General features: G+C 38.1%; 2 protein-coding genes across 7 annotated transcripts in view; one reads left to right on the forward strand and one right to left on the reverse strand.

Moving 5' to 3' along the window:
- NDUFAF5 (NADH:ubiquinone oxidoreductase complex assembly factor 5) overlaps nucleotides 1-24,240 on the reverse strand; it is a 32,527-nt gene extending 8,287 nt beyond the window's left edge. The window contains exons 1-10 of one of the 5 annotated variants that reach the window (XR_012326208.1): nucleotides 23,953-24,236; nucleotides 21,694-21,734; nucleotides 18,659-18,722; nucleotides 17,349-17,396; nucleotides 15,962-16,065; nucleotides 12,998-13,037; nucleotides 10,031-10,228; nucleotides 8,843-8,921; nucleotides 6,032-6,092; nucleotides 4,411-4,500 (exon numbers count right to left, since the gene is read on the reverse strand). Coding sequence is in view for 2 of the 5 variants with exons in the window: in XM_033841407.2 (XP_033697298.1) it covers nucleotides 4,454-4,500; nucleotides 6,032-6,092; nucleotides 10,031-10,228; nucleotides 12,998-13,037; nucleotides 15,962-16,065; nucleotides 17,349-17,396; nucleotides 18,659-18,722; nucleotides 21,694-21,734; nucleotides 23,953-24,204 (855 nt within the window). In the remaining 3 variants the exon portion in view is untranslated. Of the gene's footprint in view, nucleotides 1-4,410; nucleotides 4,501-6,031; nucleotides 6,093-8,842; nucleotides 8,922-10,030; nucleotides 10,229-12,997; nucleotides 13,038-15,961; nucleotides 16,066-17,348; nucleotides 17,397-18,658; nucleotides 18,723-21,693; nucleotides 21,735-23,952 lie in introns of those variants that run through there. The other 4 variants (XM_033841407.2, XR_002177591.3, XR_002177594.3 and 1 more) reach the window with 4 other exon arrangements.
- Nucleotides 24,241-24,244: 4 nt separating this feature from the next.
- ESF1 (ESF1 nucleolar pre-rRNA processing protein homolog) overlaps nucleotides 24,245-24,647 on the forward strand; it is a 59,394-nt gene continuing 58,991 nt past the window's right edge. The window contains exon 1 of one of the 2 annotated variants that reach the window (XM_004317024.4): nucleotides 24,245-24,367. The gene's annotated coding sequence lies outside the window, so the exon portion shown is untranslated. Of the gene's footprint in view, nucleotides 24,368-24,593; nucleotides 24,615-24,647 lie in introns of those variants that run through there. The other variant, XM_019941415.2, reaches the window with a different exon arrangement.

Raw genomic sequence — 24,647 nt, forward strand, 5'->3', positions numbered from 1 at the left:
ACAGCCTGTTCAATAAGTGGTGCTGGGAAAAATGGACAGCTACATGTAAAAGTATGAAATTAGAACACTCCCTAACACCATACACAAAAATTAACTCAAAATGGATTAAGGACTTAAATGTAAGGCCAGACACTATCAGACTCTTAGAGGAAAACATAGGCAGAACACTCTATGACATAAATCACAGCAAGATCCTTTTTGACCCACCTCCTAGAGAAATGGCAATAAAAATAAACAAATGGGACCTAATGGAACCTAAAAGGTTTTGCACAGCAAAGGAAACCATAAACAAGACGAAAAGACAGCCCTCAGAATGGGACAAAATATTTGCAAATGAAGCAACTGACAAAGGATTAATCTCCAAAACATACAAGCAACTCATGCAGCTCAATATCAAAAAAACAAACAACCCAATCCAAAAATGGGCAGAAGACATAAATAGACATTTCTCCAAAGAAGATATAGATTGCCAAAAACACATGAAAGAATGCTCAACATCACTAATCATTAGAAAAATGCAAATCAAAACTACAATGAGATATCATCTCACACCGGTCAGAATGGCCATCATCAAAAAATCTAGAAACAATAAATGCTGGAGAGGGTATGGAGAAAAGGGAAACCTCTTGTACTGTTGGTGGGAATGTAAATTGATATAGCCACTATGGAGAACAGTATGGAGGTTCCTTAAAAAACTAAAAATAGAACTACCATACGACCCACAATCCCACTCCTGGGCATATACCCTGAGAAAACCATAATTTAAAAAGAGTCATGTACCAAAATGTTCACTGCAGCTCTATTTACAATAGCCAGGACATGGAAGCAACCTAAGTGTCCATCAACAGATGAATGGATAAAGATGTGGCACATATATACAATGGAATATTACTCAGCCAAAAAAGGGAACAAAACTGAGTTATTTGTAGTGAGGTGGATGGACCTAGAGACTGTCATACAGAGTGAAGTTATTCAGAAAGAGAAAAACAAATACCGTATGCTAACACATATGTATGGAATCTAAAAAAAAAAAGAAAAAAAGAAAATCGTCAGAAGAACCTAGGGGCCAGACGGGAATAAAGATGCAGACCTACTAGAGAATGGACTTGAGGATACGGGGAGGGGGAAGGGTAATCTGGGACAAAGTGAGAGAGTGGCATGGACATACATACTCTCCCAAATGTAAAATAGATAGCTAGTGGGAAGCAGCCGCATAGGAGATCAGCTCAGTGCTCTGTGACCACCTAGAGGGATGGGAAAGGGAGGGTGGGAGGGAGACGCAAGAGGGAGGAGATATGGGGATATACGTATATGTATAGGTGATTCACTTTGTTATAAAGCAGAAACTAACACACCAGTGTAAAGCAACTATACTCAAATAAAGTTGTTAAAAAAGAAAAAAGAATAAGAGACATTAAAGACTAAAGCACATGGTTTGTGTAAAAGGCTTTACAGTAAAAATAAGAGAAGCACTGGCAAAGCCTCTTAAAGGTAAACATTAGACAACAGTTCCTTAAAATACATGAACGATTAAAACCCTTAAGGGAAGGGGAGTTATCAACTGGAAAGGGGCATGAAGCAACCTTCTAGGGGCTGGAAATGTTCTAGTTTGTGGTTTATATAGTACTTAAAAATACGAGCAGCTGTACAGTTAAGATTAGTGCATTTTACTCAACATCTATGTAATTTCAGTGGAAAAAAATGCAGAGATCAAGTATGCAGTATAGGATTTAATCACTTAATTCCAGATTAAGTGTGACCATGGACAAGACACTCAACTTCTCAATGTTTCAATTTGCTCATCTGTAAAATTAGGATATTAGAAAACCTCACAGAATTGCACTTAGAACAGAATAAGTTCTGTATTTTTAAATCAATGGGTGGTAACTTTTTCCAGCTGATAGGTCTAATTTCTAGTCTCTTTCTCTTTTCCTTCTTGAAATGAATCATGAACACAGCATTTATTACATAGCAGAACAAAACTAAATGCTGTATTTGAAAAATATTTTTGTCAGTAGAGTCTGAATGATAAATCGTCAGCCTATCACCACCTCTCAAGCCTTCGGATGAAGGGTCTCTGTGATTACAGTAGGAGGAGCCAAGTGCACCTCAGGAGGGGCTGTGTGATTTATTATTGGTCCCCCGTCACCTTGGGCATGCATGTTAAGGCTGCCAATCCCTAATTAAACTAGAATGAGTGAAGAGTGACTTAAAATCTTTTGCACAGTGAAGGAAACCATAAACAAAACGAAAAGACAGCCCTCAGAATGGGAGAAAATATTTGGAAACAAAGCAGCTGACAAGGGATTAATCTAAAAAATATATAAACAGTTCATGCAACTCAATATCAGAAAAAACAAACGACACAATCAAAAAATGGGCAGAAGGGCTTCCCTGCTGGCGCAGTGGTTGAGAACCTGCCCGCCAGTGCAGGGAACACGTGTTCGAGCCCTCGTCCAGGAAGATCCCACATGCTACGGAGCAACTAAGCCTGGGCGCCACAACTACTGAGCCTGTGTGCCACAACTACTGAAGCCCATGCGCCTAAAGCCCATGCTCCACAACAAGAGAAGCCACTGCAATGAGAAGCCCGTGCAATGCAACGAAGAGTAGCCCCCACTCGCCACAACTAGAGAAAGCCCACACACAGCAACAAAGACCCAATGCAACCAAAAATAAATTAATTAATTAATTTTAAAATAAATGGGCAGAAGATCTAAATAGATATTTCCCCAAAGAAGACACACAGATGGTTAAATACCGTATGCTAACACATATATATGGAATCTAAAAAAAAAAAAAGGTCATGAAGAACCTAGGGGCAAGACAGGAATAAAGACGCAGACCTACTAGAGAATGGACTTGAGGACACGGGGAGGGGGAAGGGTAAGCTGGGACAAAGTGAGAGAGTGGTAGTGTATATATGGACATATATACACTACCAAATGTAAAATAGATAGCTAGTGGGAAGCAGTCACATAGCACAGGGAGATCAGCTCAGTGCTTTGTGACCAGCTAGAAGGGTGGGATAGGGAGGGTGGGAGGGAGGAAGACGCAAGAGGGAAGAGATATGGGGATATATGTATACGTATAACTGATTCACTTTGTTATAAAGCAGAAACTAACACACAATTGTAAAGCAATTATACTCCAATAAAAATGTTAAAAGAACCCCAATGCAGCCAAAATAAATAAATATATTTATTTTTTAAAAAGGCACATGAAAATATGTTTAACATCACTAATTATTAGAGAAATGCAAACAAAAACTACAATGAGGTATCATCTCACACGGGTCAGAATGGCCATCATCAAAAAATCTACAAACAATAAATGCTGGAGAGGGTGTGGAGAAAAGGGAACACTACTACACTGTTGGTGGGAAATGTAAGTTGGTAAAACCACTATGGAGAGCAGTAGGGAGGTTCCTTAAAAAACTAAAAATAGAGCTACCATATGATCCAGCAATCCCACTCCTGGGCATATATCTGGAGAAAACCATAATTCGAAAAGATACATGCACCCCAGTGTTCACTGCTGCACTATTTCCAATAGTTAGGACATGGAAGCAACCTAAATGTGCATCAACAGAGGAATGGATAAAGATGATGTGATATATATATACAATGGAATACTACTCAGTCATAAAAAAGAACGAAATAATGCCATTTGCAGCAACATGGATGGCCCTAGTGATTGTCATACTGAGTGAAGTAAGACAGAGAAAGACAAATATAATATAATATGGCTTATATGTGGAATCTAAAAAAAGGGTACAAATGAACTTATCTACAAAACAGAAATAGAGTTACAGATGTAGAAAACAAACTTATGGTTACCACGGGGTAAGGGTGGGGGAAGGATAAATTGGGAGATTGTGGTTGACATATACACACTACAATATATAAAATAATAAGGACCTACTGTATACCACAGGGAACTCTACTCAATACTCTGTAATGGCCTATTTGTGAAAAGAATCTAAAAAAAGAGTGGATATATGTATATGTATAACTGATTCATTTTGCTGTATACCTGAAACTAACACAACATTGTAAACCAACTATACTCCAATTAAAAAAAAAAGTGTGACTACAAGAGTAAGTTTTTGACTACATATCTTTCCCCTTATAAAGCTGACAGAAGCACCGTACTCAGAGGAGGCTGAATGATAGGTAAAATGGACTTTGTTACAAATGGGCAGCTACGAGAAGCAGGAGAGTCAGTCAAGAGAGTGCCAGAACAGGGGTCAAGAAGGCAAGAGTTTAGCACCCAGTTCCACCACTAACAGGCAAGTGTTCTCTTTGGGCATAATATTTCTGACTTGTAGGACAGGGGTAAAGTAGTTACCAGAGGGTTATTACAGAAGCAAGTGCAACAGTGCAACAGTGCAACAGTCGGCAGCCTCACCTCTTTCGGGGTTGGGAGGTTGGGTTTGTGTCCTTGCTGCTCCTCAAAGCTTCTCCCAGGCCATGACCTCTCTACTGCTTCCAACACCACCTATTCACAAATGACTCACAATGTTTACCTGGGCCAGTAGCCTCCTCTGAGCTACACAGCCACACACTCAACTGCCTACCTGACGTCTTGTTTCAGCTATTTCAAAAGCGTTTCCAATCCAACATGCCCAAGTGTGAACTCAAGAGCTGTCCCTGCCCATACTTGGTTATCTTCTACTGTTTCTCTATCAATGAAGGGCACCATCTATCTGGATAGGAGAGCCAGAAACTCAGTGCTATGTTTGAAATGTCTCTCTCCTTCATCGGCCCATGTGTAATCCATCAGCAAGAACTGTCACAATTATCTTGTAAACATGTCCAGAATCCATTCACTTCTCTCCATCTCCACTGCCACCACCTTAGTCCAAACCACCACCATTTCTCAGTAAGCTTTCCAGCTGTTAAGTCTCCTACTAGTTTATCTGCCAATCCATTTAAAAAAAAATACAAATCTGACATCATGACCCCTCCCCCCATTAAAATACCTCAAGGGGCCTTTTAAGATAAAGACAAACAATCTTAACAAAGGTTACAAGGCCCCCATTTACCTACCAATTTAATCAGTCAACTTTTCTTTTTACTCCCTGTATTCTGGCCAAAATGCCCTTCTTTCAGTTCTTGCCACGTTCTTTCTTGCAACAGGGCCTTTGCACATGCTGTTCTCCGTGGCTGGGACTCAATTCCTCCCTGCTTTGCCTAGTGACCCCGCTTCATTTTTTAGGGCACAACCATCACTTCCTCAGACAGGACTTTGTTGACTCTCCCACACCAGGACCTATCCCACCTAACCCCCTGGCAACCCGCAATCCTACACTAACCCAACTACCTGCTTTCTTTCTACCTGTGCCTGGATCTGAGCTGCCAAGTGTTGCTGGAGAAAGTCACTGAGGTGTTCTACCACCCTCATATGCTCCTTCAAGAAAGTCCTGCCAGGACAGGAATAAAGACGCAGATGTAGAGAGTGGGCTTGAGGACACAGGAAGGGGGAGGGGTGGGCTGGGACGAGATGAGAGAGTGTCATGGACATATATATACACAACCAATTGTAGAATGGATGGCTGGTGGAAAGCAGCTGCATAGCACAGGGAGATGAGCTCGGTGCTTTGTGACCACCTAGAGGGATGGGAAAGGGAGGGTGGGAGGGAGACGCAAGAGGGAGGAGATATGGGGATATTTGTATATGTATAGCTGATTCACTTTGTTATACAGCAGAAACTAACACAACACTGTAAAGCAATTATACTCCAATAAAGATGTTAATAAAAAAAAAGAAAGTCCTGCCAGCCTTTCACAGGCAGTCACAGCTCTAAGTTCCTCTACTTCACAGCACTTACCACAATTCTAGTTTAACGTTTATCTTTGTGGCAGCTGCCTCATGTCGGCCTCACCCATTTTACAGAATAAACTCCATGAAGACAGTCCGCTTTCTCCTCACCCAGTGTATCTCTAGTGCTTGGCCCCAGTGCTTGCCATAGCCAGCCCTCAAAATACGACTCTCATATGGAGTCTAAAAATTCTTTAAAGTGTCTTACCTTGTAAATCTTCCATCAATTCAAACATTCCAGGATAGTTAACTTGAATTTCATCAGTGTCCTATTCAAAAAGAAAGACAAATTCTTTGGCATTCATTACCAAAAATCCAGATTAGAAAAGAGGTTGTAGAGATTGCCCAGACCAATCTCTCACGGTAAGCAGGAATCTTCTTTACAGTATTCTTCACAGACGTCATCTGGCTTACACTTGATTTACAAAGATTTCAAATTGCAGAATAAATGCTTGCCATTCTAACAGTAATCTTTCTATAACTCCATCAACTGGTTCTAATTCTCTCCTTGGGATTAACACAGAATAAAGTCTATTCTGTACTCTGCAAACAATTACCCTTTTCTTCAAGTCTTTGAAAACTCTTCCAGGACACTATAATTTTTTTAGGGGGAGGGGTTAGGCTTTTAGACAAAATTTATAGATCCTTACATGTGCTGACTTCATTTTTCTCTACATAGTCAATATCAATCTCACTCTCTCTCAAAATGTGACACGCAGAATAGAGCCAAAAACGGTCATCTCCCAAGATGCTTTCATTCTACTCCCAGTGATGCAGCAATACTACACAGACTAGTTTAGGAAAGGGCACATGGCTGGCACATACAGTTTATTTCTCAAGTGAACTGCTGAGCAATGATACCCCACTCTTTTTGAAGTTTGATACAGGAGTTCACTGTTGGTACAGTGGCAGAGACCACTGATGCTCCCCAAACATCCAGGTACTCCTTGACACTTCACAACCCCAGACATTTCTCCTGGCAAAAGAAAAGTGAGGTGGAGGCAAGGTAATAAAGAGCTAGTGAGCCTTTTCCAGGCCGTCTCTGCTGCAGTGACCATAAAGGATACAAGGCCGAGATGGCACAACTACAGGATGGAGAGGAGCTGCCCAACCAGCATGGCTGTGATGTGAAAAACTCCTGTGTTAACCACTCAGATGTAGGAGTTTGCCTACACTGGAAACTAGCCCTGAATATAGGACACTTTTTTTTCAAGTTTGCTATCAAAATGCTGCACATATCTCAAACTTCATCCTATTGGCACTAACCACTTTTGAAGTATCTAGATCTTTTTGTATTCTGTAGCTTTATCTAATATGTTAACTACACCTCCCAATTTTGGACTTTAATGTTGCACAGAATCAAATACAAAACCCTAAGGAACACTTATCAAAAACATCCATTCTAATTCCTAAAGAAATGCAAAACAAAATGACCAATTACTATTTTAACATTAGAGATACAAAACAAAAGTATAAGCAGCGGATTAACATACACTGTTGATGAGGCATGTCAATTAATGCTACCTTATGGACAGTAATTTTACTGTCAAAATTTGAAATGCATATTCTTTGACTAGGCAATACCATTGCTAGAAATTGATCTGATCGATTATGTAAAAGAAAATTCACTGCAGCATTTTTTGAAAGAGTATAAAAAAAACAAACAACAAACTGGAAACAATTTAAATGTCCATTTACAGACAGCAGGTTAAATAAAGTATATCTATTCAATGAAATACTATATAGCTGTCAAAAAAGAATGTGGTAGATGTATGTTTGTACGGGAGGATCTCCAAGATATGTTATTGTCTGGGGGAAAAAAAAGAGTGCATATAGAAAAAAGCAAAAGAGTATATATTGTTGCATGTGTACATTTAAGTGATATAACTGTACTCCAGTCTGTGAGGAAAAAGTGTTCTGAAAGGATATATAAGACAGTTAACCAAAGTCATCCTTGTGGAAAGGAATGGGGTGTCAGAAGGCAGGAGGAGACTTCTGTTCATTTTGGACCCACTGTCTTATTCTCTCTATACATGGTTTGTTTGTGTTTTTTTTCATTTTTTTAAAAAACATATGCATGGATCAGGTTGTATGTGCACTTTTTAATAAGATCATCTCTGGATAGTCCCTTGTATATATTTTTCTACATGGGGAAATTATTTTTAAAAAGAGATTCTAAGATTAAAAATAAATTTCCTCCCAGCTAATGCCTAACCATTAAACAATATCCTTTGAAAACAATTCAACGAAAGCAACTAAAAGCACCATCTCCTTCTCAATCAAGAGTACTACAATAGCCTTGTCAAAGGTCTTATTCAAATTAAGATGGGGGACCATATTTGCAGTTTTCTTCTAATATACTAGCCTGGAAACCATTCTAAAAGGAAATGAGCTTCATTAAGAATGCCAACTAACTCTAAAAATAATTCACTAAGAGGGTCATATAAATGTAAATATAATTACATGATATTAATTTAACTTGATTTCACTTTACAAATAAAAATCCATCGCAGTATAAAAGTAACATATCTAATGTATGAAACATAAACCTGTATAATTGATTATCTAAAAGCTTTCTTGCATGGGAGTTTTAGAAAATGAATTAGGATGCAATGTTAATACAGCACTTTAGAAACAATGTATATGTCTCAAGGAACAAATTTCTATAGATTTTATATATTAAATTAGCAACTAATTTTATAAACTATAGAGAAGATTATACAGCAATATTTTTGCATTATATTAATGTTTGAGTCATTCTGCTCAATTTTGGAGAAGTATATGGAAGGTATTCTGAATTATTTGAATTCCCAATTAACAGAAATGTAGGCTATGAAATGTTATAATGTCAGGTTAAATATTTTTAGTAGAAGTCTTTCTAGAACACACAACTCACTTTACAAACATAGAAAACTGCAAGTGGTTAACATAATTTAACTTTCTTTCGATGACTCAGCAGAAGTCTCATCTTTTTCCTAATGGGCAATGAATTTTGAGTCCCTTAATACTGCTGACTAACCTGTTTGACTGGGCACGAGTTCTTCAACATCACTCCGTGAGGGTTGTCGTCAGTTCCCAGTCTCTGTCTCTTCCCTTCCCTAGAAGGGAAACCCCTTCCCAACATCAGAGGCCCTGCTGGTCTACGCTCCTTGCTTTCTATCAAAGCACGGAAGGATATGACAAGCCATTTTCGGTAGGTTGATTTTATGAAACACACTCACACTACATCTCCTTAAAAAGTTACTTTAAGTTTACAGTCTCTAATTATGCAATGAGAAGCTTTCTTCATTAAAAAAATTCCTATCTCTTCTAATCAGGTTTAGAGATGTTTTTAGGCCTGAGGGGTTTGGAAAATCATGGCAAGTCCATTCTCTGGAAGGCAGTAATGACATCTTTTAGAATGACTTTGTTGCTGAAGGAGGTTTGAAGGGGGAATCCCTGTCTGGATGCGTCCCTGCGGGAAGCCTTGGCCTGGAAAGTGTTAGGAGTAGAGGGAGGAGGAGAGAGGAAGGCAGGAACTAGGACTTATTGAGCATTTATTGTGAAGGTCCAGGTACTTTACACCCTTTAAATTATTTAATCCTAACGGCCACCTGTGGTGAGTAACATTTGCATTTTTTTTTAAAAATGAATGCTCAGAGAGGTGAAGTAAACCCCCCAAATTCCCCTAGCTAGTAAAGGGGCAAGGTAAGGATCCAAATTATACTGTCAGACACCAGCACCCTGCACCATCACTGCACCATGGTGACTCCATGTTTCTTCATCGCTGATGGTCTCGGGTCCTCTTCCCAGATCTCTCCAGTCCTGATGGTGTACAGCCCCCTGTCCTCCCTTCTCTACCTGGATCTAACCCAGGGCCTCGTGAATGCACGCTCTCTCATTTCTGCCTCACACGGCACCACTTCACTTGAGGGCTGGTGGTAGAGGCAATGCTGTGAATGCTCCCGTACACCCGCTTCCCTCCTCCTCTGGGATGCTCTAACTCTCATGTTACACCTAACTCTGGATTTGAAGACTGTGATGGAGTAGCGTGTCTTAGAAAATAGCCTCCTTGTTAACTGAGGTACACTCTTTGTTTGAGTTACTTATTCAGGTAATGGATAATAGAAGTTTTACATTCCTACCTTGTGTCAATCAAGATAAAAAGAGAGAGTGATTATTTCTGAACTGTGTAATTAATGGGTTACTCAATTCTCTTGATAGTTACCACAGTCAGCGTATTAAAGCCGGCTCTCCCGAGCAGATGTCCTAGGTCATTGACAGCAGTGAAAGGAGAGACGTGTGGAGAAAATCCTCCTTCCCTTTCTGTTTCCGCTAACTGTAATGAACACCGGAGTTCATAGAGAGTGTCACCTCCAAACAATGCACCAATAAACACTCCATCTGGTTTTAAAACACAATGAATCTGAAATAAATATAAACAACAAAACTATTCAAAATTTTACATATAAAAATGTTAAAAGGATATATGGTATCTAGATCAATATTTTATGATTACCATTCTTATTTTGTCAAATTAATAACCAGATAATTTATTAAATAACACTTAGACAACCAACTATCAGAAAGGCATTGCAGTATAATATTGTTGTGAAGATAGACATTTACTGATAGTGTTAATATCTATAAAATATTTTATATGTTTTTAATTTTTTATAATAGACAAAACTGACTCTTATAATCAGTAAAATATTGAAAGAAAAAAATTTTAAAGTGTGGTAGAGTACAAAAATCACCATCTTCCCTGTATCCGTGCCCTCTGAAACGCTGTTCAACAACAACTCCCATTAAGGGATGGAGGCTACTTCCCCCTCCTGGAATCTGGGCTAGCCTTGTGACTTGCACTGACCAAAAGAATGCAGAGCAAGTTGACAGTGTGTCAGTGTCAAGCCGAGGTCTCTATGGCCTTGCTGCTTCCACCTGCTCTCTAGGAGCCCCGTCTGGCCACCACGTTGTGAACAAGCCTGAGCTGGCCTGGTGAAGGATGAGAGATCAGCCAGGCGTCCCAGCTGAAGCTATCCGACAGCTCCAAGACAATCCATTGGCATATCAGACACACGGGTGAGCCAAGCGAGACCCAGAAGAATTTCCTAAGTCCAGCTCAAATCCCTAATTCACAAAATTGTGAGCTAATTATTTTTAAAACAAAAAGCTGAGGTGGCTTATTATGCAGAAAAAATTGATTTACAGAGAAACCATTATGATTCACAACATTAATCTAGTAACATTTTAGTTAAAATATTAACATATTAATCTAGTAACATACAGAATTAAGAAGTAACCAACTTATTTTTCAGCTTTAAAACAAAAACCAGTTTTAATTTATAACTTGAGCAAAATAGCAGCCAGAATGAATTCCAGATCATAAATGTTTACTCAATGACTCTTAGAACTACAATCTTTAACTAGTTTTGACTCTGACTATTCTCAACAACGAGGAACATTACAGGACAGGGTGGATTCTGAAGTACATCAGAACCCAAATCACAGTAGGCTCTTCTTTTTTTTTTTTTTTTTAGTAGGCTCTTCTAATTCAAGTATGCATCTTGGATTTACATTTAATACATTATGAAGCAATTACAAAACAGTATATAAGCAAACCAACTGTAAAATCTTTTGGTTTTTTTCTTCTGCCCCTTTAGTGTTACTTCTTTCTCTTGCCACCAAACTCTAATATAACGCACCTAGAATTTAGTCCTCAGCTCTCTTCAACTTCTCTCTACCGCAGAGGGCTTATCAGTTCCCATGGATTTCACAAGGATCACTTTCCAATCTCTACCTTGAGCTTCCCAGAACTCTAAATTTGTCTTTAGCTGCCTGTGCGCCATGAATATCTGTCTCTTGATAAACTTACTCCCTCCCCTTCCCCAGTACATCCAACACACACACAACACTTTTTCTCAAACCAACTCCCTTTTCCAAATGCCATATTTCTGTTAATTACCATTTTCTATTCCCTTTATCTGATCACTACCATTCTTTCCCCTACTTTTACTAATTATTCTCCAGTCATCCAGACTCAAAACTTTAAGGCAAGCTTTGACTCCTGACTCTTTTTAATCTTCAGCTCTAACCAGCCACCAAACTGTTGACTCTTACTTTGCAGAGTCCTAAATACCTTTCTCTTCTTTTTAACTCCTACCATTGCCACATAGGTTTAGTGTATCTCATGCCTGGGCCACTGAAACAGTCTCTCTTCCATGTAACAAATTCCAGCATCAGTTTTCTAATCAGCAAAATGAAGCTATCCTGCAGAGTTATTTAACACATATATAAAACAGAGCACAGTGATTGGCAAACAGTATATGCTTAAGATATGGTAGTTATTATCCTGCCTACCAGCTTTTTAATCATGTTACTTTCCTCTTCAAAATTCTCCAGTGGCTCTGAATTGCCTTAAGAAAAAACTCCTAATTCCTTAATCTGTCACCTGAGTCTGCCTAAATCTGGTCCCAAAATTCCTCATCTACACCTGGCACTATACTAATTCTCTAACAGGCTTCCTCTTTGTCCTTTCAGGCTCCTGAGTCTCTTACACCTCCCATCTATCCCGGGATTCTGCCTTCCTGGAGCGTATTCCCACTCCAAATCTGACCTACCCTTTGAGGCCCTGTTCAAGAAATTCCTTCCTCTTAAAGGTTTCCTAGGCCACTCCAAGCCACAGTGATCTCCTTCCCTCCTTGGAACACGATGCTTTTTACCCACCCTTCATCTGTTTGTTGATCAATATCAACCGAGAAGCATTTACTAGCATTGCCTAAGTATAAGGTATGGGGGAGATACAAACACTGTAGGAACAAATAGGTTCTCACCCACAAAAAATTTATAGGCAGTGCAGGAAGAAAAGAAAGCCACACAGAAAATGTCTTATGATATTAGTATTATTTTGTACAAGTCTTAAATATTTATGAAAACTTTAGTAACATCTCCATAATTAGATTTCTTAATTCTCAGGGAACAGGGAGTCACTAATGTACTTCTTAATATGCCAAAGGGCACCAAGTGTATCTGGCCGACAGAAGATAATCAATTTTTTATTTGCTTCCGTTTCCAATTGTCAAAAATATAAAATGGAAAACATCTATAAGTTTCTGTGTAAAAACAGAAACATCTATAAGTTGCTAATAATAAACAAAATAACACAGGCTATTAGAATCAACACTAAGATTTTTACCTGTTCAAGTGCTCTAGGAAGGTCATTCACCCAGTGCAAACTAAAATATAAAACACACATTTGTTTTAGCTTAATGTGTATAATTAATTAGTACGAGCAGCACTAGTATAATGATAAGCCACAAAAAAGGTGTACATTTTGATGTTTGAAATTGTATATCAAAATTCATTGATTGTTTTCATACAAGTTTTAAAATAAAAAATATTCCTAGGGAATTACCTTCCTTCTGTTGCAGGAGAAAATGTGACAGTATATCACTTTCCTGATATGATTATCTCTCCAAATAGTCTTCAATGAATAAAGTAAAAGTCAGCTTTTCTAAAGCATACATACAAATGGCCAACAGGTATATGAAAAGATGCTCAACAACACTAATAATTAGGGAAATGCAAATCAAAACCACAATGAGATGTTACCTTATACCTATCAGGATGTGCATTAAGAAAAAGAGATGACAAAGGCTGGTGAGGATGTGGAGAAAAGAGAGCCTTTGTGCATTGTTGGTGGGAACATAAACTGGAACAGCTGCTGTGGAAAACAGTATGAAGGTTCCTCAAAAAATTAAACATTGAACTACCATATGATCCAGCAATCCCACATCTAGATATTTATCTGAAGGAAGTAAAGTCATTATCTTGAAGAGATACCTGTATTCCCATGTTCATAGCAGTATTATTCACAGTAGCCAAGGTATGGAAACAATCCAAGTGTCCATTAAGAGATGAATGGATAAAAAAGATGTGGTGTGTACACAGACACACACACACACACACACACACACACACACACACACACACACACACACACAGGGGAATATTATTCACCCATAAAAAAGAAGGAAATCCTGCCTTTTGGGTCAACATGGATGGACCTTGAGGGCATTATGCTAAGTGAAATAAGCAAGACGAAGGAAGAAAAATACTGTATGTTCTCACTTATATGCAGAATCTAAAAAAGCCAAACACATAGAAACAGAGTAGAATGGTGGCTGCCAGGGGCAGAGGGAAACAGGGAGATGTTCAAAGGATACAAACTCCCAGCTTTAAGATAAACAAGATTTGGGGATCTAATACACAGCACGGTGACTATAATTAACAACACTGTATTATATAATTGAAGGTTTTTAAGAGAGTAGATCTTAAATGTTATCACCACATACATACACAAAAAATTGCAATTATGTGAAGGGATGAAAATTGTTAACTAACCTTATTGTGGTAATCATTTTGCAATATATATATGTATTTGATCATCATATGGTACACCTTAAACTTACGTATGTTATATATAAATAATATCTCAATAAAGCTGGGGAAAAAAATAAAGTAAAAATCATCCCTATCTGGCATCTCATTTAAACAGTGCTATTCTGAGAAATTATTTGAAATAGTAAAAGTAAGGACCTGATGACATATTCAAGGAAGTTCACCAATTAAATCAAACAATTAAGCTAGATATATATAGAATTCTAAGTCTTACTTTCGCGGGGTGAGGTGGGGAAGCCACTTCATCAGACCTATAATTTTCCCAAGGCAAACAGTATTACTCATCAAAAATAACTCAATGAGTTTTCTGATAAATAATATCCCATATTTTTTAAGACTATAAAAAAGAATAAATAAACTCAAAGTTCTATATACTTAAAACTTAATTTTAGAAATGTCTTGCATTGTCTTTGGACTCTATTTGATCCTCTCCCAGAGTGTGGTGTTGTATAACCACAAGACTCAGTCTCTGTAGAGTATGGTCACACTTTCCTGGTAGAGCTGGCATCCTCTTAGCTGAATTCCAGGAGAGCACCGAAGACCCATTTCAAACCATACTATGTTAAGCTCACATTTATCTTTCATAATGCTTTCTATCAATTATTTGATACTTTAAAAATTGAGGTCATATTATAAACTCTATCATACTTACGGGGAAACTGAAAGTGACAGAATTACAGTAGTTACTTGCAAATAACAAGCACAGGAGCTAAAGTTAAAACTCAGGTTCTGACTCTCTGCCCAGGGCTCTTTCCCTTAGACCAAGTACGTGTAATGTTTTCCATTTCACAATAGAATCAGAATACTTTTCTAAGTTTGTTCAGCACACCTCAAAAAGCAGAGAAAAAATTACAAACTCACTAAAGAAAACAGCAAGGGTGACCAACTCTCCCAGTTTGCCTGGAACTGAGGGGTTTCCTGAGACACAGGCCTTTCAGTGCTAACACTGGTAAAGTCTTGGGCAAACCATAATGACAGGTCACCCTAAAAACAGCCATTAAAAGGGCTGAACTGAGCATGTTGAATCTTTGAAAAAAAATCTGACTATACTAATAAGGAGAAATAAGGCACCACACAGAATACTTTATTTTCTCTATTAGATGTTGAGGTCTTTGAGGACAGGATTCCTGTCTGAATTCATTTTTCAATTCCCCAAAGCATCGAGCTCAGTGCCTTGTACATTATAATCTATTCAACAAACATTTATAATATATGTTTTTGTAATAAATGTGGAGGGACATGGTAGGAAGTACAAAGGGAAAAAGTAACCTTGAGAACTACGTCTCTGTGTAGAAGAATTAAAGTTAAAGGAAATATGAGCTTTTCCTTATTTGCCAGAATGAGTTTATAAGGGTGTTCTAACATCTGAATATTGGAGCCAGTATACTCTTTCAAACTCTTGCCCCATCAACATGTAACTAGGTTACGTCAGCGAGGAAAACCCTTCTAACACAGATAAACTTTAGCAAATTAAGGAAAGTTGGGGAGGAAAAAAAGTTGAGGTACTATATCACTTATCCCCACTAGGGAGCATATAATCCATAATTCTTTACCAGAGAAAACTGGTTTGTGACTTAAGATAAGTTATTAAGATATTTACTCTGTTATCTATTTTATTTACCTTATAATATTAAAATTTTATAGCATAAATTATCTATTTTTAACATATATTTTTTAAAAGCACAAATAGATTACCAACCTTAAACTGCTAACCACCAGATCAAATATATTTTCTCTGAAGGGAAGAAATTCTTCATCAGCTAAAACACTGACAGTAGGAATTTCCATTTCTAAGGCATTTTTCTAAAAGTTAAAAAACAGACGTTCAAAACACATGTATATAACATCTTAATTATTAACACAATCATTGTTTGTTAAACTTAAGTCAATGTTATATTTACTTGGTAGTTTCTAGTCCTTCTAAAAAATAAAAATTAAAAAAATTAAAAGTTTCAGTGGAATAATTGAAGCCAGAAAACTGCTAGATGAAAATATGGGTGAACACTTTTATACTCTTAGATGAAAATGCCTAAGTAAACGTGACTCAAAAAACAGAAATTGTAAAGACTGATATACTTGATGATAAACTAATCAAAAACTTCTACAAAGCAATAAACAATGTAAACAATATATTTGGGAAAATATTTTTTAAATATATGAAGAAAAACTAATATCCCTAAAAAGCAAGTTCTTACAAACCACCTAGAATAAGAACATGCCAAGGTTAAAGTAGATAAAGGACTAAGGTACAGGCACATCATAAAAATTACTTACAAAATTCACAAATTGAAAAAAAACAATAGCCAAAAGACATCAAGAGCTATTTGGCTACTCTAGTAAACAAAGAAATGTAAATAATAACAATGAAATTCTACTTTCTGCCTATTACATTGACAAAGACAAAATAAATGGCCCAGTGTTGCCAAAGAGAAGGAGAAAAGAGTGCTTTCTTTTAATTCTGTTCTTCAGTCTTTCTAACGGCAGTCTGGAGATGTATATTAAAAATTTAAAGCTGAACATCAATGAATCCATACATTCCACTATTAGGAATTTATTCCCTGGGAGAAAATAAATCAAAATTGCTTTATATAAGGATGTTCATCACAGTGTTGGTTACTGAGATACTAGAAATACAACTGTCCTTCAAAGAAATTTAGCTAAATAAATCGTGGAATATTCATATGCTGGAATACTATATAGCTGTATAAATAGGGGTGTGTGTGTGTGTGTATATATATATATATATATATATATATATATACCATTTATTGATATAAAAGAGTGGTATTCTATGAAAAATATGGCATGTTAGCATAATAATGTTTGTATAAAACAGTGTTGGGGAGATATTATATGCCTACAAGGTGGAGACCACAATGTCACCAGTGGTTGCCTCTGAGTGGTGGGACTAAGAGTGATTTTTCCTTCCTCCATTATACTTCCTGTACTGTTTTACTTTCCTTTATGTTTGTTACATTTATAATCAGGAAAAAAACAGCTAATTTCATTTTGAAGGAAATAAAAAAGTAAAGAACTAAAAAACAAACCAGGAGATCAGAAACCTACAGTATTAAAAAGCTACCTACCAAAGCATTTTCTGCAATGTCTGTTTGGAAAAACTTTCCAACAGTTTCCTGAAAAGGAATAAAGTTGATCAGATAATACAAAAACAAAAAAAAACTAGTAACAAATCAAACAAAACAACTGTTGAAATTAGTAAAGGAAAAAGTGATAATTATAGATTAATTTTCAGCTTTGTAAGGGTATTTTTCTGCATGTAATTAGTATGGTACACAAATACTTTTAATAACACATATTAAGTTACATAGAATTAAATATATGCAGTCAACCCTACATGTAATATATTTAACAATATTTAATAAAATGGAGAACACAGGTATGAATAATCAGCATCCTTAATTTACTCCACTGGGTTAAGGCTATGTGTTAACTTTTCCATGGCATAATATGCTGAGAGCTAGTCCCCACTCTTGTACCACAGAAGATCCCTCCTGCATACCATCCCCAAATTAATCTTTCTTAAACATCACTGTATCACACCCTACAGCTTTCTACCTCCACCTTCCCTCCTGCTATGCCCTTACTTCCAATGCCTATGAAACACCAATCCAGATTCTTTCAAATCCCAGGTCAGATTCTGTGCCCTTTCAGAAGCCTTTAATCAAATGAAACCCTACTGATTTTCCTTTCCCTTGACTCCTGTTGCAGTTTAATGACTGTACCATTTCCATGGCATTTACTATTATCAATAACAGTATTTGGAGAGGCTCATACACACCCCTCCTCCTGCCTTGGCTCAAGTGTACTTTTTTTCTAAGTAAATTTGCTATAGAAATCCCACTTTAATTTGTGTCCAGCACAGTGTGCTACATAGAGAGGCTAAAACAATTAATAAATGTTTTTGGTCTGAATTACAAATTGAAAAATAAAATGGTATAAGCATTAATAAAGGCTACTTATATTTCATCACACACAAGATTTCTAACCAACTGATGAAATGAATATTTTTCATAGATAAAGTATTAGCTTACTCACAACTTCCAAATGAATGTCAATGTGATTTTTATTGTGAATTATTAAAAATATTTGAACAAAGTGGTAATAAAGTACAATGTATCTTACATAGACTTAAAGAAACTATCAGTAGGAACACCGCATAAAATGGATTCAAAGAAAAGAAAAAACAATTTAAGAATAAACTACTTAGGAGTAGACACAAAACAACCACTGGTTCCATCACTTCAAAAAAAACAAAGAAATGAGAAATTCTGATATAATCAAAATCTAAATATGATACAAATTGATTAGGAAAGTCTTCCCTTAAAATTAGCCAATTTTATTTCTCAAAGTAAATTAAGTCATCAAATAAATATACCTTATTCAAATGTTGTGCTATATAACCTCTTCCACAACCGACATCCAAAGCAAGGGGGAAATCTCTGAAAAACAGACACAGAAGTCATATTTGTCTATAAAAATAGTCCATAAATAACTATTAAAAACTAATTTTCTTAAGTAAAAACGTTTTAGTGAACACAGCTTTCAAAAAAGTTATACCATCTGCCTTTGCTGCCTTGCCTCACAAGGTGCATCCCTCAGAGAACACACCAGACACGGCAAGTCTGTCTGGCCTAGCCACTCACAGGACCTCACAACCAATGGCCTTCCATAAGGTTGCTCCATGATGTGGATGTGAAGAACTGATTTAGTAGGGGGTATTTTAATTTGATAATATACCCAGATAAAGAATGAAAAGAAGTTAATGTAAATGAACATGAAAATATTTGGCACGCCTACCAGGAACTTACTACTTATCCCTACTTCTCAAATTTTTGATGACTTAGAAATCATCATGTGAAAGACCATGAAGTAAAACATGATAAACTAAAAATCAAACAAAATATCAACTAAATAATAGCTTTTACTTAAATCTTACCAGGTTCAAAGCAGTGTGCTAAGTATGCAGAGTTAAGTAAGTCAATCCAAGGTCACTCAACTAATAACCAGCAGTCAGAACTTGAATTCAGTCTGTTTGAATCCTGAACCAGAACTATTATCCCCTATGCAATGCTGTCTCCTCCAAATATATGTCATATTAAATCAGTTTACACATCCAATTGTGGGTCATAGGTTTAAGAAAAATTTGTGACAAAATTTTTTTAAATTTTATCCACTAATAACATTTTTCCTATTGGAAGCAAGAGTTCCTTTTCAATTTCTGTTAAAAACCTATGTCAAAAATATAGAACACCAGTACACAGCTGGAGAACCACTGGTGAGAGAACCATTTATTTACCTAATGCCCTCTATCTTGATTGTGAACATAGGCAGTGTGGCCTGGGGAAGCATATAGCCTTTGCAATCACGAAGACACGAGTTAGAATTCTGGACCTGCAATTTACTGGCTCTGTGACCACAGACAAGTGATTTAATCTTGCTGGATCTCAGTTTCCCCATCTATAAAATGGAAAAGTTACTATCTTCCTCAGGGTTGGTATGAGAATTTTATGAAACAGTGCATGTAAAGTATTCAGCACAGTACAAATGTTCAACAGTTAGGACTTCTTATTATCACCGACTTTAACAGTACTAAGTAAGCTTCAGAGAGCACAAATAAGACATTTAATAATCTGTTGGATTAGTTTAAATAATAAACATAAGATCAGTGTTGACAATACAAGCTATTCTAATAATAGAACATTAGTGTAAGACATTTTAGATTGTTATTTTTAATGATTTAATTCCAAAGAGTTACTGTTATTTTAAGACATGCTTTTAGCCAAAATCACAGTTTTCTCCACAGACCTGTGTTTTGCTCAGTACTATGACATAAAGAGATTGTAAAATCCAATCTGACTTGGAAAATTTAATGTTTCATTTATTAAACTGCAAATGACCTAAAAGCCAGGCAAATGAATGACTACAGTATAGAGAATTAGCTATTTTTCAGATTTTTAAAATAATGAAACCAATGAAACAGATGAAATGAGGGTGATTTTTGTAACAATGAAGAATTTTTTTTTTTAACTTTATGAAACTGATTCACCCCAAGACTATTTTAAGTAGCCAGGATATATCCAAAATATGATTTCAAGAGTTTGTGATTTTACAAAATTCCCCTTTTTTGAATAGACAAAATGAAATAAATTCATCCCATATGGTCTAATTTAATGTGTGTCTTTTACACAAAAGAGCACCAAAAGCGATTTGCTAACATCACAGAGCAATTCTATAGCAAAGCCATTATTTAACTGTGGTTCCTGCTACCTGGCTGTAAATTCAAACCTGTAAAGCTTTTGTTATGCCTAATATAGAGCAATGACTCCATCAAGGTTTTAATAATATTTGATGAAGGTGTTCTTTTCTCAAATCTGCCTCTATATAATTGTCATAAAACCCTTATTGCTATTAATAATACCTAAGATATAATGGCCAAAGTCTCATATAACTTGATGGGGGAACAAATCTAGGTAGACTCTCTCCTTCACTTAGATGGTAAAAGGTTCTGTTAAAATTTTAAACTTTTAAAGTTAGGTTTAATAAATTTTAAAATTCACATGTCAATTTTATCCATTTTTGGAGCAATCTTTCCATTACTCGCTTTTGACCAAATCAAGTGGAATAGCCATTTAGTCTTAGAGAGAAGCTGAGCTGTGTTTCCATTCATTCTTTTTGTTTGTTTGTTTGTTTGTTTGTGGTACGTGGGCCTCTCACTGTTGTGGCCTCTCCCGTTGTGGAGCACAGGCTCCAGTCGCGCAGGCTCAGTGGCCATGGCTCACGGGCCCAGCCGCTCCGCGGCATGCGGGATCCTCCTGGACCAGGGCACAAACCCGTGTCCCCTGTATTGGCAGGCGGACTCTCAACCACTGCGCCACCAGGGAAGCCCCCCATTCATTCTTTTTTAAGACAACAATGAGAAAATACTTGCTCTCTCAGACATAAAAAAAGGAGAGATCTAAGAGTGATTAAAACTACTAATCCTGGTAATAAATTCATCTAGATGCTGCCATTCCAGATATCAAGTTCTCAGCATTTAATTTCTCAAGCCTTCATTCAAAAGTTGATTGGGGCTTCCCTGGTGGCGCAGTGGTTAAGAATCCGCCTGCCAATGCAGGGGACACGGGTTCGAGCCCTGGTCCGGGAAGATCCCACATGTCACGGAGCAACTAAGCCCGTGCGCCACAACTACTGAAGCCTGCGCGCCTAGAGCCCGTGCTCTACCACAAAAGAAGCCACTGCAATGAGAAGCCCGTGCACCACAACAAAGAGTAGCCCCCACTCTCTGCAAGTAGAGAAAGACCGCGCACAGCAACAAAGACCCAACGTAGCCAAAAATAAATTAATTAGTATATTAAAAAAATAATTAAAAAGAAAAGTTGACTGTATTTTATTATGACAATCATCACTTACCTGGCTATGTCATATATACGGTCTGCAATCCGACTTCCAACCTGACAGATTATAAGAGGCAATGAAGTTAAGATGAGTAGGTTTAACAGAGAAGTAACACTCTCTCCAGTATTCAACAATCCATAGGTTACTTATGTTTCAACATGTTAAATTCCCTTTATCCCTTTTTCAATTTGACCTCAGCAACTTTCTTTTCAAATTCTGAATAGGAACACCATAAATTAAAGGAAACACACTGAGTTAATTACTTCAGAAGTCAATTTAAGGAAAGAAGACTAAATACTATATATATATACACATATATATATACATATATATGTATATATATATGACTTTATATTCCATATGATACAAGAATGCAAGGCCAAAAAGCAACAGGATACCCCAATTTAAAAAAAAAATCAACAGGAACATAACAAGCATATTATTGTCTATAGATATTAGCATGAGGTATGTGAAAGTGAAAAATTAGTTAGCTGGGGATTATTACAGATCAATGTATAAATGATCACTTAATAAAAACTCTATTATTTGATAACTACTAACAAATTTTGTGGAACTCCTAAATGAGTAAACAACTTTTCTGAGCAACATCTGCAAATTAGAAGTCAGCCAAATCTGAAGAAACCTCTTCAATCCCACCCTAATTTAAAAGACGTCATAAGGTAGGCACCTCCTTTTTGCTGGGCTAGCTTCGTCTGGCAGGAATAAAGATGTGGGAGCCTAATATTCCATTCATTCCCTTATAAACATCCCAGAGTTTCTATTAGGCCTTGAAAGTTCAGAACATATGTGTATTTGCTTTGGGGGGGAAGAAGGGGTAAGGGGGGAGGACAGCAGAAGTCATTTCCCAGAGGACTCCACTTTGTACGTCATTCCTAATATGAATACCTTTTGTTTATTATTTTTAAAAAAACTGTCATATACTTTATCTCATTTATTCTAGTCCTAAACACTGGTGAGGCCTCAGTCAAGTTGTAATCCAGGTGCTTCTCTTGGAGAAGAGTGGCTGGAAACTCACATCTTCTAAGTACATGTCACCATGAACCCTGAGGACAGAGTCACTCATCTGATCAGGCCAGGACTTGCACAGAGCTCTGCCCAAAGTAGGGGCAGTAAATGTTGGCTGCATAGGCTTGAAAGAACTCATTACACTTGATTTCAATTTTAGTCCATCCCTGAAGAAACACGAGGCCTGAGCTCTGTTCTGCCTGTCCAGAAAGCAGAAACCTGCTCAAGTCCCTAGACCACCTAGGCAGAGAGGAAGAGGTCTCTCAAACCAGCACAGACAAATCAGAGATCTTAATTTATCTTAATGAGCCTTTCTAAAACACGAACCAGAGCCCATCACTCCACTGCTTAAAAGCATTCGACAGTCTCACATTCCTCTAGAGCCATGTTGGCCAATAGAAAAACAATCAGAGCCACACGAGCAAATTAAAATTTTCTAGTAGCCATTTTAAAAAGGGTAAAGAAATTAATTTAAACATTTTATTTAACTCAATGTATCAAAAATAAAACTTCAACATGTAATCAATGTAAAAAGATATTAAGGAAATATTTTACATCCTTTGTTCACATTGTCACTGAAATCCCGTGTATTTTACATTTACTGCCCATCTCAAAGGGACATTCAAGTGCTCAGTAGCTACATGCGGCCAGAAATTACCATATCAAATGGACAGCCGAGATGGAGAAGAAAATCCCAAATCCTTAACCATTAAGGCCCTCGTAAGCTGGGCCCTCCCTCACCTCCCAATGGAGGTCCCTGGAAGCCTCAACAAGGTCCTTTCGGCCTCAGGGGCTCTGCGTTTGTCTTTCCGTTTGCCTACAAGGCTTTTCCCCCCAGATCCCAGCCTGGCTAATTCCTCATCACGTCGTCTGCCTGAGCGGCCTTCCCTGACCAGCGCAGTCACCTTACTACTTCACTTTGTTACCTGGCCTTACTTCTTTAGCTGAAATTACATGTTTTTGTTCACTGTCTCGCCTCCCACAAGAATGAAATCTCCTGAGAGCAGCGGTCTTACTTTGCCCTGGTCACACCTGTAATACAGGCACCATCTGCCGAGGTTATGAATGAATGAAGAGCAATTTACAAACACCGGCGCCCGGCCGCTGGGAGACTATAGTAGAGGCCCAGACAGGCAGGTCAGCTGCTCAAGCTCACACAGCGACGTGGGGGCGGCCGGGGCCTGGCCGGAGCTCCCGGACCCGAAGCCAAGGCTCGGCGCCGCCCTCCCCGCCGTCCCGCTGACTCACCTCCTCCTTCAGGTAGTCAAACTTTATCCGCTCAGGCTGCCGGGCCGCCCAGTTCTTCTGTTTCCTCTTCAAATCCCGATCGAATATGTTTAGGGATCTGGGCGAGGCGCTGCCCAGGGAAGAGACGCCGGAGGCCACCTTCCTGAAGCCGACGTTCTTCGCGGGGACCCCTGCCGCCGGAGGTCGTCGCCACCGGGTCGGGAACCTGGTCAGCCGCAGCATCTCCAGCGGCAACGCCGTTTGCAGGCGCATTTATCGTGCGCATGCGCCGCAGGTTCAGCGAGGACTCTGGAGAACTTCGCCGAGGGAAAGCGGATGAAGTTTGGCCCAGTTCGCGTACCATTACGGCTGCGCGTCACGCTGAGGATTGTGGGAGTTGGGGGCCTACGTGTGGCTCGGAGAAGTCTCGGAATTGGTGAGTGGGGTTAGGTTCCAGAAAAAGGGCTTGTCGAGGGGGCAGAATCAGTCTCTGAAAGGGTCTCCATCGGATTCGTGAGGGCCGCGCTCTTCCTCCTTGCCTTTCCGACTTCTTTCTTCAGGCTTCCTTGCTCTTCCTCCGCGTCCTGTTGAGGGCCCTCTTCCCTCTTCCGGCTCTCTGAGGTTTGGGAGTTGGGAAGGAGACCCTAGTTCCGGGGTCACCCTGGTGTTTCCCGCGTTAGAGGGTGGGTAGAAGGGGAGGGTGGGCTACAGAGATG

This window comes from Tursiops truncatus, chromosome 15, assembly GCF_011762595.2.
Source record: "Tursiops truncatus isolate mTurTru1 chromosome 15, mTurTru1.mat.Y, whole genome shotgun sequence".
NCBI classification, from domain to species: Eukaryota; Metazoa; Chordata; class Mammalia; order Artiodactyla; family Delphinidae; genus Tursiops; species Tursiops truncatus.